The sequence below is a fragment of the Staurois parvus genome, unplaced genomic scaffold, assembly GCF_062004578.1.
Source record: "Staurois parvus isolate SC_StPar_1 unplaced genomic scaffold, SC_StPar_1.0 ptg001181l, whole genome shotgun sequence".
NCBI classification, from domain to species: Eukaryota; Metazoa; Chordata; class Amphibia; order Anura; family Ranidae; genus Staurois; species Staurois parvus.
This window is the reverse complement of record NW_028318977.1, coordinates 457,859-471,285: the sequence shown is the minus strand read 5'-3', so window position 1 is coordinate 471,285 and position 13,427 is coordinate 457,859. Positions and strand designations below refer to the sequence as shown.

At 45.8% G+C, this 13,427-nt stretch overlaps 1 protein-coding gene across 1 annotated transcript; it reads left to right on the top strand.

Moving 5' to 3' along the window:
• The first annotated feature begins 3,417 nt into the window (after positions 1 to 3,417).
• Positions 3,418 to 6,528, top strand: LOC149438539 (nuclear factor 7, ovary-like). Its single transcript, XM_089659702.1, has one exon. The coding sequence runs from the start codon at positions 4,668 to 4,670 to the stop codon at positions 6,096 to 6,098; it is 1,431 nt and encodes a 476-aa protein (XP_089515828.1). The 5' UTR covers positions 3,418 to 4,667; the 3' UTR covers positions 6,099 to 6,528.
• Positions 6,529 to 13,427: the final 6,899 nt, after the last annotated feature.

The following is a 13,427-nucleotide window of genomic DNA, read 5'->3' as shown; positions in this document are numbered from 1 at the left end:
TCCTAATGTCCCACATGGAAGAAAGATACATTGTAACAATATTCTTCCCAAATATATTGACATGTATTGGAAATGCTACAATTCTGGCCGTATTCTATATACATATACTGTATGTATCCCCTCTTCAGTCTATCAAGAATGCTGCTACCGGACTCATCCACCTTACTAACCATTCCCTCTCTGCCAATCCCTCCACTGGCCTCCATTCAGTGTTCTCCACCCCTCTCTGCCAGTCCCTCCACGGACTCCATTCAGTGTCCTCCATCCCTCTCTGCCAATCTCTCCACTGGCCTCCATTCTGTGTCCTCCATCCCTCTCTGCCAATCCCTCCACTGGACTCTATTCAGTGTCCTCCATCCCTCTCTGCCAATCCCTCCACTGGCCTTCATTCAGTGTCCTCCATCCCTCTCTGCCAATCCCTCCACTGGCCTCCATTCATTGTCTTCCACCCCTCTCTGAAAATCCCTTCACTGTCCTCCATCCCTCTCTGCCAATCTCTGCACTGGCCTCCATTCAGTGTCCTCCACCCCTCTCTGCCAATCCCTCCACTGGCCTCCATTCAGTGTCCTCCACCCCTCTCTGCCAATCCCTCCACTGGCCTCCATTCAGTGTCCTCTACCCCTCTCTGCCAATTCCTCCACTGGTCTCTATTCAGTGTTCTCTACCCCTCTCTGCCAATCCCTCCACTGGCTTCCATTCAGTGTCCTCCACCCCTCTCTGCCAATCCCTCCACTGGTCTCCACTCATTGTCCTCCACCCCTCTCTACCAATCCCTCCACTGGCCTCCATTCATTGTCCTCCATCCCTCTCTACCAATCCCTCCACTGGCCTCCATTCAGTGTCCTCCACCCCTCTCTGCCAATCCCTCCACTGGCCTCCATTCATTGTCCTCCATCCCTCTCTGCAAATCCCTCCACTTGCCTCCATTCAGTGTCCTCCACCCCTCTCTGCCAATCCATCCACTGGCCTCCATTCATTGTCCTCCTCCCCTCTCTACCAATCCCTCCACTGGCCTCCATTCAGTGTCCTCCACCCCTCTCTGCCAATCCCTCTACTGGCCTCCATTCAGTGTCCTCCACCCCTCTCTGCCAATCCCTCCACTGGCCTCCATTCAGTGTCCTCCACCCCTCTCTGCCAATCCCTCCACTGGCCTCCATTCAGTGTCCTCTACCCCTCTCTGCCAATTCCTCCACTGGTCTCTATTCAGTGTTCTCCACCCCTCTCTGCCAATCCCTCCACTGGCTTCCATTCAGTGTCCTCCACCCCTCTCTGCCAATCCCTCCACTGGTCTCCACTCATTGTCCTCCACCCCTCTCTGCCAATCCCTCCACTGGCCTCCATTCATTGTCCTCCATCCCTCTCTACCAATCCCTCCACTGGCCTCCATTCAGTGTCCTCCACCCCTCTCTGCCAATCCCTCCACTGGTCTCCATTCCGTGTCCTCCACCCCTCTCTGCCAATCCCTCCATTCAGTGTCCTCCACCCCTCTCTGCCAATCCCTCCACTGGCCTCCATTCAGTGTCCTCCACCCCTCTCTGCCAATCCCTCCACTGGCTTCCAATTGCCCAACGGATAAAATTCAAAACATTAACAATAACATATAAAGCCATTTATAACTCTGCCCCAAATTACATCTTTGATCTTATCTACAAATATCACCCAAACCGTACTCTCCGCTCCTTCCACAACCTCCTGCTCTCTAGCTCCCTTGTCTCCTCCTCCCCTGCTCGTCTCCAGGACTTCTCCACAGCTTCCCCCATCCTCTGGAACTCTCTACCCCAATCTATCAGACTATCGCCTACTCTGCTCATTTTTAGGCGATCTCTGAAAACCTCTCTCTTCAGGGAAGCCTATCCTGCCCTCAGCTAATAATGGAATCTTGTATTCCTCCTACCAGCCCATCCCCCACACTTACTACCTTTTGTACCACTAGCCCCTCCCTCCTAGATTGTAAGCTCTAAGGATCAGGCCCTCCTATGCCTCTTGTATTGAGCTGTACTGTTGCTGTATTGTTTCTCGTTATATTGTAAAGTGCTGAGCAAACTGTTGGCTCTATATAAATCCTGTATAATAATAATAATAATAATGTTGAAATGCATTTTTATTACACAACATATGAAAAATATTTTTAAAAATACATTTAATCTACATTTTTGGAATGCATTTACAAATATATGTTAAAATGACTTTTTTATATGTTAAAAAAAATCTGAAGAATACAGTTAAAAAAAAAGTTTTAAAAAAATACTTTTCATATGTTTTGTACATCTAAAAAACACATTTCAACATGCAGTGTGTGTGTGTATATATATATATATATACACACACACACACACTGTGTGTTGAAATACAAATATATGTAAAAATGACCTTTTTATATGTTAAAAAAGAACTGAAGAATATATTTTAAAGAAAGATATTACAAATACTTTTCATATATTTATTAATATATAAAAACACATTTCAACATGCATTGTGTGTGTGTGTGTGTATATATATATATATATATATATATATATATATATACACAGTATATGTATGTATGTATATATACACATACTATATGTTGAAATGTGTTTTTATTACAAAATACAAGAAAAATATTTGTAAAAATGCATTTAATCTGCAATTTTGGAATTCATTTACAAATATAAGTAAAAATATGTGTCAAAATTACTTTTTTGTATGTTAAAAAAGATCTAAAGAATATATTTAATAAAAAAATGTTTATATATATATATATATATACTGTATGTATATATATAAATATATTACAAAATATATGAAAAATATTTATTTTTAAATATATTCTTCAGGTCGTTTTTAACATATAAAAAAGTTATTTTAACATATATTTTTACTTATATTTGTAAATGCATTCCAAAAATGTAGATTAAATGTATTTTTAAAAATATGTGCATGTATATATATATATATGTGTATGTATGTATGTATATAAACATATTTTGAAGTATATTGAATACGGCCAAAATTGTAGTATTTCAAATATATGTCAATATATTTGGGAAGAATATTTTAAAGATATATTTTAAATATATTTTTCTTCCATGTGGGGTACCTGCAGTGTAAGAAGACCAGCTTTTGTCTTTTTTTTTTTCTATTTCTTTGTAGATCTGGAGCTCAGCTAAGCTATGTGATAATGATATGGGTTTTTTTTGTTTATTTATTTTTTTGTTTAGCTCTTTGCATGAGACTCATTACCATTCCAATCACATGTTCCCCATCCACCCCAAGGTGTGGTATTGTCTGCCAGTCCCCTGTGGTGGGAAATTTACAGTCATTTTGCATGTGTGCTCCTTATATCTAAACCTGTGTGGGGGGCCTATTGTGAAAACCATCCCAGGTGACCACTTTTCCAAACTCTCAGAGGCTGGCATCATCCCCCACCATCTTGTTTCTAGACAAACACCTTTTTTTTACAACATTCTTTCTGGCATTAACCCTTTTTTTCATCAGTTTGTTTTTGCACACCTTGTAAAAAAAACATAATTTTAGTCCTGAAGATGACACAAAACCCATCCAAAATATTATATGTTTTCTGGAAGCAGGGGTCTCTAAACTTTCTGAGCAAAGGGCCAGTTTACTGTCAATCAGACTTTAAGGGATGGGGGGGAGACTTTGGCCATTGGGAAAAAACAATGTTCAATCCTTGGTGTCATTGGAATGAATTGTGCCTCATCATTGATCTCATTGGGCCCCATTGTCGGTGTCATTATTAGAAATTGTGCCCCATCCTTGGTGTCATTAGGAAGAATTGTGTCCAATCTTTGGTGTTACTGAGCCCCATTTTTGGTGTCATTGGGAGAAATTGTCCCCTGTAATTGGCATCATTTGGAGTAATTGTGCCCCTTCATTGGTGTCCGTTGGGGGGGAATTATGCCCCATTGTTGGTGTCAATGAATGAAATAGTTCCCCAAGGGCCAGATAAAAGCAGGCAAAGGGCCAAGTCATAGCTGTAACTGTCAGTTTTTTAATCTTTGCAATGGCTCATGGGAAATGTAGTTCCACAACATCTGGAGAGCCACAGTTTGTCCACCCCTGCCCTAGAGAATATCATGTTGGTAGTTCCAATTTTTTTGTCACGTGATATTACTGCAAAGGTCAAAAATTCTGTTAAAAAAACACATAATAGTGAATGATCGGGCAAACAACAATTCAGTAAAAAAAACACATTTCAAAGATTTCTTCATATTCAGAGGGAACAAAAGACAGAACAGCAGCACCATTGTAACAAGGATGGAGGCCCCACTCACCAAGGTGGGATATATCCTCCAGAACACAAACCTATTACCACCCATATGAATATTCATAACCCAAGCCTACTTTGTATCCTCATGCCAATGCCAGAGGTACCAGTGCCACCAATTGACAGAATGGAGAACAGACAGGGAGGCAGAACTTCCAAGGAACTGAGCAAAGCCAGACTAGGAACTGACCAAGCAGTCTAAATTTGATGAGACACCCCCTGGTGGTTACATTTGTTTTTGGGGGGAGATTGTTGACTTTTTTCAGCTTTTTGTGACCTTTTCAGCTACCTGGACAAACACCTTCTTAGCCCCGCCCTCTGCAGGAAATTGCCTGACCAGACAAACTGGTTTTGGAATACAACCAAGTCTGATGATCATTTGTCTTTTTTGCTGTTGGCCATGGCATCTGCAGATCTGAGAGCTGAGCTGGATTGTTCCATCTGCCTGAACATTTATATGGATCCCATCATGTTGAAATGTGGGCACAATTTCTGCCTGGTCTGCATTGACTGTGTCTTTGATACACAGGAGGAGAATGGAGGTTATTGCTGCCCTCAGTGCAGGGAAGAGTTCCAGGAGCGACCCCCGCTGCAAAGAAATAGAACTCTGCGTAATATAACTCAGCATTTCCTGTCTGCTCCTCCAGATCCAGAGAAGACCGGCATCTCCTGTACTTACTGTATTCACACCTCTGTACCTGCTGTGAAGTCCTGTCTGCTATGTGAGGCTTCTCTATGTGAAAACCATCTGAGAGTCCACAGTAAGTCACCAGTACATGTCTTGTGTGACCCCACCACCACCACGGAGAAGATGAAATGCTCCGTCCATAAGAAGATCCTGGAGTATTGCTGCACCGAGGACACCGCCTGTATCTGCATCTCCTGCAGTTTAACTGGAGAACAAACTGGCAAAGCAGATGGTGAAACCAGGAGAGTCACTGCCCTGTTCCAAGATCTCAGGAGACATCTGGAAGACCTGGAGAAGAGAATTTTGAGTGAGATTGCTGTGCAAGCAGAGTGGATCTTAAGCCCAGTCAACGATTTGATCCAGCAGTTGGAATTAAAGATGGAGGAGCTGTCCAAGAAGATACTTCCATTAAAGGAACTGTGTGCCATGACAGATCCATTGACCATCCTACAGGAATCGGACACAGGTGACTTGTATGATACAGGGGATGGAGATGAGGAGGACACAGAGAGACATGATGAACTGCTCTATGATGGGGGGGATCTGGATTTGTCCTGGGTCTCAGATATGTTCCGCACTGGTTTATCAGATATAATCACTGGTGTCATTGGGGGGATCTATTTTCAGAAAGCTGTAGATATGGTTTTGGATGAGGACATAGCTTCTAATTTTGCATGCATCTCCAATGATAAGAAGACTCTGTCCTGGTCAGGTGCGTTTCAGTATCGCCCAAAGACTGAGGAAAGATTTACAGATAATTTTCAAGTTTTAGGCAATCAGAGTTTCTCTTCAGGGCGACATTATTGGGAAGTAGATGTCCAGAGATCCAATAACTGGATTATTGGGATGTGTTATGACTGTATAGACAGGGAGGGGGATGACTCCTTGATTGGATGTAATGACGTGTCCTGGGGTTTGGACAGGAGGGGTAAAAAGTATAAAGCTGTGCATGACTATACTGTGACCGAACTCCCTGATGATATTCCTGGTAGCCGAGTCCGGGTATATCTGGATTATGAGGCTGGGCAGATCTCCTTCTATATGTGTGACCCCATCCGCCACCTCCACACCTTCACAGCCTACTTCACCGAGCCCCTCTATCCTGTGTTGGGTGTATGGCATTCATCTATTTCATTATCTTGAAGGGAGATGGGATAAATCTGCCACTGATGATATTATTTTAAAATATTGTAAAATTTTGCCAGATATTTTGCCATCTTTCTCCCTGATTGATCACAGTTATTGGCTGCAACCACCTTTCCTCTACCCTGGTGCCAACTAACCCATATAGCTCTGCCCAATGGGAACTGCTGTTGCTACTGACACCATGCCGAGCAGTTGGCCCTTTTGCTCCCTTCCAACCCATAAGCCTTACAGGTGATACAATTTTGTGGTCGAACATCATGTCAGTGATGATGGCAATCAATGTCCTTCACCATTTCACCTCTCCACCCTATATACGCCCCTCCCATGGAGAGCAAATGTTACATTTTTACTAGGGACTGGTTAATTTAGTCCATAATTACATTATTATAGTACAGTATTAAAACAAAGGTTTTTTTTGTTTGGTGGGGGGGGGGGGGGGATATTGTATTGTACAAATGATTTTATGTTTTAATGCAATCCATAGACTAAAAAATATTGCTACAGTAGATAAGGATACAATTTTTTTTTCCTAAAATTGTTATACATCCTATCTGATTGATGTTAATAAACAATATTACTTTGCATCTCTCTGTCTCCCGTCTGATTGATGTTTAGAAACAATGTTACTGTGTATCTCTCTATGGCCCCTTTCACATTGGCGGACCAATAGGGTCCACCGGCCCAATTTTCAGGAGGACCCGTTTAGACCATCCATTGTTCTCTATGGGGAGGTGCATGTAAATGGACAGATCTGTTTACACCCACCTGCATCACAACCAATCTGCTAAGAATAGACAGGTGGGTGATCCATTCTCCATCCTTCTAGAGGATCAGATGATAGTCGGATGTAAATGGACAGGCGGTCCATTTATATCCAACCACCCCATAGAGAACAGTGGGCTGTGTTAGACTGTGTCATTTATTTATTTATTTATTTATTTATCGTGTTTATATAGCTCCAAAGGGTTTGCTCAGCGCTGTACAATGGGGGGGGGACAATACATGAAACAGAACAGTAACATCAAACAGTACACAAGGGGTTAGAGGGCCCTACTCTTTCGAGCTTACAATCTAGGAGGGAGGGGGTAGAGGCACCGGAGGAAGCGGCTGTGGGGGATGAAGTGGTAGGAGGAGGGAAGGGCAGCGGCTGTTAGGTGAGGGTGGGGTAGGCTTCCCTGAAGAGGTGGGTTTTCAGGGAGCGCCTGAAGGTGAGGAGGGACGGTGACAGTCTGATGGATTGGGGTAGTGAGTTCCAGAGGATGGGGGAGGACCTGGAGAAGTCTTGCAGTCGTGCGTGGGAGGAGGAGACCAGGGAGCAAGATAGAAGAAGGTCCTGTGAAGAGCGAAGGGTACGGGTAGGGTGGTACCTGGGGATCAGATCGGTGAGGTAGTTAGGGGCAGTGTTGTGAATGGCCTTATAGGTCAGGGTGAGCAATTTGAATTTAATGCGTTGGGCAATGGGGAGCCAGTGGAGGGAGAGGCAGAGGGGGGTGGCAGAGGTGGAGCGGCTGGTGAGGTGGATGAGTCTGGCCGCTGAGTTCAGGATGGTCTGAAGCGGGGAGAGCCTGCACTGGGGTAGGCCGGTGAGGAGGGAGTTGCAGTAGTCAAGGCGTGAGATAATCAGGGAGTGTACTAGTAGTTTAGTGGTGTCTGGGGTAAGGAAGGAACGTATCCTGGCGATGTTCCGGAGGTGGAGCCTGCATGTGTTTGTGAGAGATTTGATATGAGGTTGAAAGGAAAGGTTTGAGTCCAGAATGACGCCAAGGACCTTGGCTTGCTGGGCGGGATTGATGGTGGTGTTGTTGGTAGTGATGGAAAGGATGGGGGGGGGGGGCGCGGGCTGGGGGGAAGATGAGAAGCTCGGTTTTGGAGAGGTTGAGTTTGAGGAAATTGAGCGACATCCAGTCAGAGATGTCGTTTAGGAGGTGAGTGATGCGGGCGGAGAATGAGGGGGTGAGGTGAGGGGTGGATAGGTAGATTTGAGTATCATCAGCATAGAGGTGGTAATTGAAGCCGTGGGAGTGTATGAGTTTGCCAAGGGAGGAGGTGTAGATGGAGAAGAGAAGGGGTCCAAGGACAGAGCCCTGGGGGACCCCAACAGAGAGGGGGAGAGAAGGGGAGGTGGCACCATTGTAGGTGACACTGAAGGAGCGTTGGGATAGATAGGACGAGAACCAGGAGAGAGCGGTGTCTCTGATGTCAAGGGAGAGTAGTTTATTAAGGAGGAGGGGGTGGTCGACTGTGTCAAAGGCCGCAGAGAGGTCTAGGAGGAGGAGGACAGAGTAGTCGCCTTTGGCTTTGGCGGTTAGTAGATCGTTGGTGATTTTGAGGAGGGCAGTTTCGGTGGAGTGTAGGGGACGGAAGCCGGACTGTAGTGGGTCAAGGAGGTTGTTGTCAGTTAGGTGGGCGCTTAGGCGATCGAAGACCAAGCGCTCAAGGAGCTTGGAAGTGAGTGGCAGCAGGGAAATTGGTCTGAGGTTGTTGAGGTCAGTGGGGTCCAGAGAGGGCTTTTTGAGTATGGGGGTGATGTGCGCATGTTTTAGGGGGGAGGGGAATACGCCAGTAGAGAGGGAGAGATTAAAGATGTGGGTAAGGGAGCGGATGAGGGAAGAGGGGGGTGACCGGAGGAGTTGAGAGGGGATAGGGTCCAGGGGGCAGGTAGTGAGACGGGCTTCTGAGAAGACTCTGCTGACTTCCTCAGTGGTAGTAGGGCTGAAGGAGTGCAGTGATGGGGGGGTTACGGTAGGCAGGGCCTTGGGTGTGGTGGGGGGCAGTGCCGTTGCGAGGTCAGAGGAGGGGAGAGATGAGGGGGTGATAGAAGGGGGGAGGCTAGATGGGGAGGTAGATTGCAAGTTGACTATGTCCTTGCGGATAGCGTCAATCTTGCTGTGGAGGTGAGTGGCAATCTCGCGGGCGGTAAGTGAGGTACTGAGTGGAGGAAGGGGGGGAGAGAGCAGGGAGTTGAAGGTGGAGAAGAGTCGGCGAGGGCAGGTGGAGAGGGTGTTAATCAGGTTAACAAAGTAGGCCTGCTTGGCGGCGTGGAGGGAGGAGGTGTAGGTGAGGAAGGCAGATTTGTAGAGGGAGAATGTATGAGGGGACCTGGTTTTGCGCCATAGTCTCTCCAGCGCACGACTGCGGCGTTTGAGGCGTTTAGTGTGGTCGTTCTGCCAGGGTTGGAGTGGTCTGGGTTTGATGTTGCGTGTGGTTAGGGGTGCCAGAGAGTCTAGTGTAGCTGATAGTGAGTCGTTGTACGTGGAGGTGGCTAGGTCAGGACATGACAGTGGAAGGATGCTGTCGTGTAGGCGGTCGGCAGCCGAGTGGAGGGGGGCCGGGTGCAGGTTGCGGAGGTTGCGGCTGGTGATGGTTTGGCGCACTGGGGGGGGGGAGTTGGGGGAAGGGGAGGTGGAGAACGTGAGGAGGTGGTGGTCGGAGAGAGGGAAGGGTGTGTTAGAGAACTGGTTGAGGGTACAGAGGTGGGAGAAGACGAGGTCCAGGGTGTTCCCATTGATGTGGGTGGAGGATTGGGTGTGTTGTGTGAGCGCGAAGGAGGAGGTTAGGTGGAGGAGTTGGGAGGTAGCTGGGGTGTTGTCATTGATGGGGATGTTGAAGTCCCCGAGGATGATGGTCGGTAGCTCAGAGGAGAGGAAGAAGGGAAGCCAGGCGGCGAAGTCATCCAGGAAGCGGGCTATGGATCCAGGGGGCCTGTAGATCACTGCGATCCTTAGGGGGGTGGGTGAGAAGAGCCGGATGCAGTGAGCTTCGAAGGAGGAGAAGGTTAGGGAGGGGGGGTTAGGGAGGACCTGGAAGGTGCTCAGCGGTGATAAGAGCAGGCCGACACCACCACCTTTGTGACCGCTCAGTCTTGGTGAATGGGACCAGATGAGACCTCCATGGGAGAGTGCCGCAGGGGAGGTAGTGTCAGTGGCCTGTATCCAGGTTTCGGTGATGGCTAGGAGGTTGAGGGAGCGGGAGATAAAGAGGTCATGGATGGCAGTTAGTTTGTTGCAAACCGAACGGGCGTTCAGAAGTGCAACCGAGAGAGGGGGGATGGATGCGGGGAGGAGGCGCACAGGTATGAGGTTGAGGGGGTTGCGGCGGCTGGCGGGGGCAGGGGGGTCCCTGGAGGGGGGGAGAGGTGGTGAGGGGCCAGGGTTCGGGGAGATGTCCCCAGCGGATAGGAGGAGGAGAAGGGTGAGGAGGGTGGCATGGGAATGGGAGGTGTAGGAGCGTGTGGGTTTGGTAGTGGTGGCACGTGGGTCGACCGGGGAGTGGAGTACCAGGAGGAGGTGGTGATCCATCTACTCAGCAGGGATCAGCAGACAGATTCCCAGCTGACCATGCTGACAGGGCCCTAGGCCCCTAGAGTTACTTTGTGTCTCTCTAGCTCCCACGTGATCAATGTTTATGAACAATGTTTTGTATTTTATTTGCACTGTTTCTGATAAAGCTTCTACAGAACTTCTGGTTGAACTTGATGGACCAGTGTCTTTATTCAAACTTACCAACTACGTAACTTCCACCTAACTCCCCATATGACTGTCCTATGGACCACCAGCCAGGTAACCTTCCTCCTACAGGATCAGTCTACCTTTGTTTGGACCTCAGACTCAAGCTATGGTATCTTTCATTCACAAGAATCTAGGGGAGGGTTTCACTCCCCCCATCCCCTTCTTGATTTCTCTTCGGACAAAACCTTACAGGTCTATGTAGACCATAGTGGCCAGAATAAGATCACCATTCCCCAAAAAAAATCCAATTCTTCTTATTTCAGAACTCCTCTGCCTGATCCAGGAGGCATAGATATTGGCCAAGCTAGATACAGTATTCAGGTGGCTTACAACCTGGTATGAATTTGTGCAATAAGAGGAAGCCAGCATTCAGCACACGTGAGGGACATCCCTAGTACCTGGCATGTAATGCACCAGCCACCATCCAGGAATTTATTAATGACATTCTTCTTCAGTTCCTTGGTCAGTTTATCCTAGTCTACCTGGAAGATATCGTAATCTATTCCTCCTCCCTAGATAAACACTGCAATCATGTCTGTGGTGCAATCATCTACCACTGTAGAGCCTATCCATATCCCCCCTTATGTATTATACATGGAGATCATATCCCCCCCTTATGTATTATACATGGAGATCATATCCCCCCCTTATGTATTATATATGGAGATCATACCCCCCTTATGTATTATACATGGAGATCATATCCCCCCTTATGTATAGTACATGGAGATCATATCCCCCTTTGTATTGTACATGGAGATCATATCCCCCCTTATGTATTGTACATGGAGATCAAATCCCCCCTTATGAATTATACATGGAGATCATATCCACCCTTATGTATTATACATGGAGATCATATCCCCCCTTATGTATTATACATGGTGATCATATCCCCCCTTATGTATTATACATGGAGATCATATCCCCCCTTATGTATTATACATGGTGATCATATCCCCCTTATGTATTATACATGGTGATCATATCCCCCTTATGTATTATACATGGAAATCATATCCCCCATATGTATTATACATGGAGATCATATCCCCCCCTTATGTATTATACATGGAGATCATATCCCCCCTTATGTATTATACATGGTGATCATGTCCCCCTTATGTATTATACATGGAGATCATATCCCCCCTTATGTATTATACATGGAGATCATATCCCCCTTATGTATTATACATGGAAATCATATCCCCCATATGTATTATACATGGAGATCATATCCCCCCCTTATGTATTATACATGGAGATCATATCCCCCCTTATGCATTATACATGGTGATCATGTCCCCCTTATGTATTATACATGGTGATCATATCCCCCTTATGTATTATACATGGTGATCATATCCCCCCTTATGTATTATACATGGAGATCCTATCCCCCCTTATGTATTATACATGGAGATCATATCCCCCCTTATGTATTATACATGGTGATCATATCCCCCCTTATGTAATATACATGGAGATCATATCCCCCATATGTATTATACATGGAGATCATATCCCCCCTTATGTATTATACATGGACATAATATCCCCCCTTATGTATTATACATGGAGATCATATCCCCCGTTATGTATTATACATGGAGATCATATCCCCCCCCCCCCCTTATGTATAATACATGGAGATCATATCCCCCCTTATGTATTATACATGGAGATCATATCCCCCCTTATGTATTATACATGGAGATCATAACCCCCTTATGTATTGTACATGGAGATCATATCCCCCCTTATGTATTATACATGGAGATCATACCCCCCTTATGTATTATACATGGTGATCATATCCCCCCTTATGTATTATACATGGAGATCATATCCCCCCTTATGTATTATACATGGAGATCATATCCCCCCTTATGTATTATACATGGAGATCATATCCCCCCTTATGTATTATACATGGTGATCATATCCCCCCTTATGTATTATACATGGTGATCATATCCCCCCTTATGTATTATACATGGTGATCATATCCCCCCTTATGTATTATACATGGTGATCATATCCCCCTTATGTATTATACATGGAGATCATATCCCCCCTTATGTATTATACATGGAGATCATATCCCCCTTATGTATTATACATGGAGATCATATCCCCCCTTATGTATTATACATGGAGATCATATCCCCCTTATGTATTATACATGGAGATCATATCCCCCCTTATGTATTATACATGGTGATCATATCCCCCCTTATGTATTATACATGGTGATCATATCCCCCCTTATGTATTATACATGGAGATCACGATGATGTGTTTGTGGTAAATGTGGAATTAGGCTCGACACCTGTTGTTGTTTTTTGGGGGGGGGGGTTTGTTGTCCCTTTTGTCCTTGCCAACCTGGCCTCTGCCTCAAGGGCTGCCCCTGTCGCTACCACATTTTAGTGGACTATTAGTCTAGGACATTGATGGTGAACCTTTTAGAGGCTGAATGTCCAAAGTGCAACCCAAAACCCACTTATTTATCTCAAAGTGCCAACACAGCAAATATTCCTGAAAACTGAGATTTTAGTTTAGAAAAAACGACTCATACATTAATATCTTTTGTCTTAAAAGAAAAACACATTAACAGAGCTTTGTTCTACAATGTTCCACTGACCACCAACACAAGGGAGCGAAGTTCTGCTGACCACCAGGACAAGGAGACAAAGTTCCACTGACCACCAGGACAAGGAGACAAAGTTCCACTGACCACCAGCACAAGTGGACAAAGTTCCACTGACCACCAGCACAGAGGGAAAATGTTCCACTGACCACAAGTACAAAGGGC

What these genes read in the sequence shown, in the direction of transcription:
- LOC149438539 (XM_089659702.1), top strand. Translation starts at nt 4,668, where the DNA reads ATGGCATCTGCAGATCTGAGAGCTGAGCTGGATTGTTCCATCTGCCTG.